Consider the following 724-nt stretch of genomic DNA (forward strand, 5'->3'; position numbering starts at 1 on the left):
CGGGACTGGGGCCTCCGGGGCGAGGGAGCCCAACGCTGTGTCCTCTGCGTCCCAGCCCGACGTGAACCTGTACGGGTCCCACCCTTTCTACCTGGCACTGGAGGACGGCGGGCTGGCCCACGGGGTCTTCCTGCTGAACAGCAACGCCATGGGTGAGCGAGCAACCCCGCCAGGTTTGGGTGCCCAGGCCAGGGCCTTCCCTGGGCGCAGCTGCGTAGATGGAGCGTGGGGGCGAGGACCTGCCTGATGGCTGGGGGGATGGGAGAGGGGCAGTGGACGGGGTCAGGCCGCCCTTGCTCCTCTAATGAGCCCAGTGTGTGGCCTCTCCAGCTCTGACCTCGGGTGGGAGCGGGGTGGGGGGGCAGGGACAAGAAACGGGAGTCCTGAGTCCCCCTCAGCATCTCCCGTCCTGCTCCAGGGTCCTCAGCAGGTCCTCTGAGTCCCCTGTCCCCTAGCGGGCTGTTCCCAGGCTCCTGGGGGAGGACCCCCTTCTCCAGAGGTAGTTTGTCCCATCCATCCGTGAGGTGCCCAGGGCCCCGGGGGGCGGGCGGGCATGTGTCCCTGAGCCCCAGGGCTGCTCCCCCAGACGTGGTCCTGCAGCCCAGCCCAGCCCTCAGCTGGAGGTCGACAGGCGGGATCCTGGACGTGTACGTCTTCCTGGGCCCGGAGCCCAAGAGTGTGGTGCAGCAGTACCTGGAGGTCATAGGTGGGCCTGCTCCCGCTC

At 68.8% G+C, this 724-nt stretch overlaps 1 protein-coding gene across 1 annotated transcript in view; it reads left to right on the forward strand.

Annotated features, from left to right (window-relative positions):
• Positions 1 to 724, forward strand: part of GAA (glucosidase, alpha; acid) — a gene marked incomplete at its 5' end in the record, with an annotated part of 14,279 nt that overhangs the window by 2,303 nt on the left and 11,252 nt on the right. The window contains 2 exons of the mRNA XM_014528379.1: positions 29 to 152; positions 587 to 720. Coding sequence (XP_014383865.1) covers positions 29 to 152; positions 587 to 720 — 258 coding nt within the window. The remainder of the gene's footprint in view (positions 1 to 28; positions 153 to 586; positions 721 to 724) is intronic.

Source organism: Myotis brandtii, unplaced genomic scaffold (genome assembly GCF_000412655.1).
Source record: "Myotis brandtii unplaced genomic scaffold, ASM41265v1 scaffold632, whole genome shotgun sequence".
Lineage (NCBI taxonomy): Eukaryota > Metazoa > Chordata > Mammalia > Chiroptera > Vespertilionidae > Myotis > Myotis brandtii.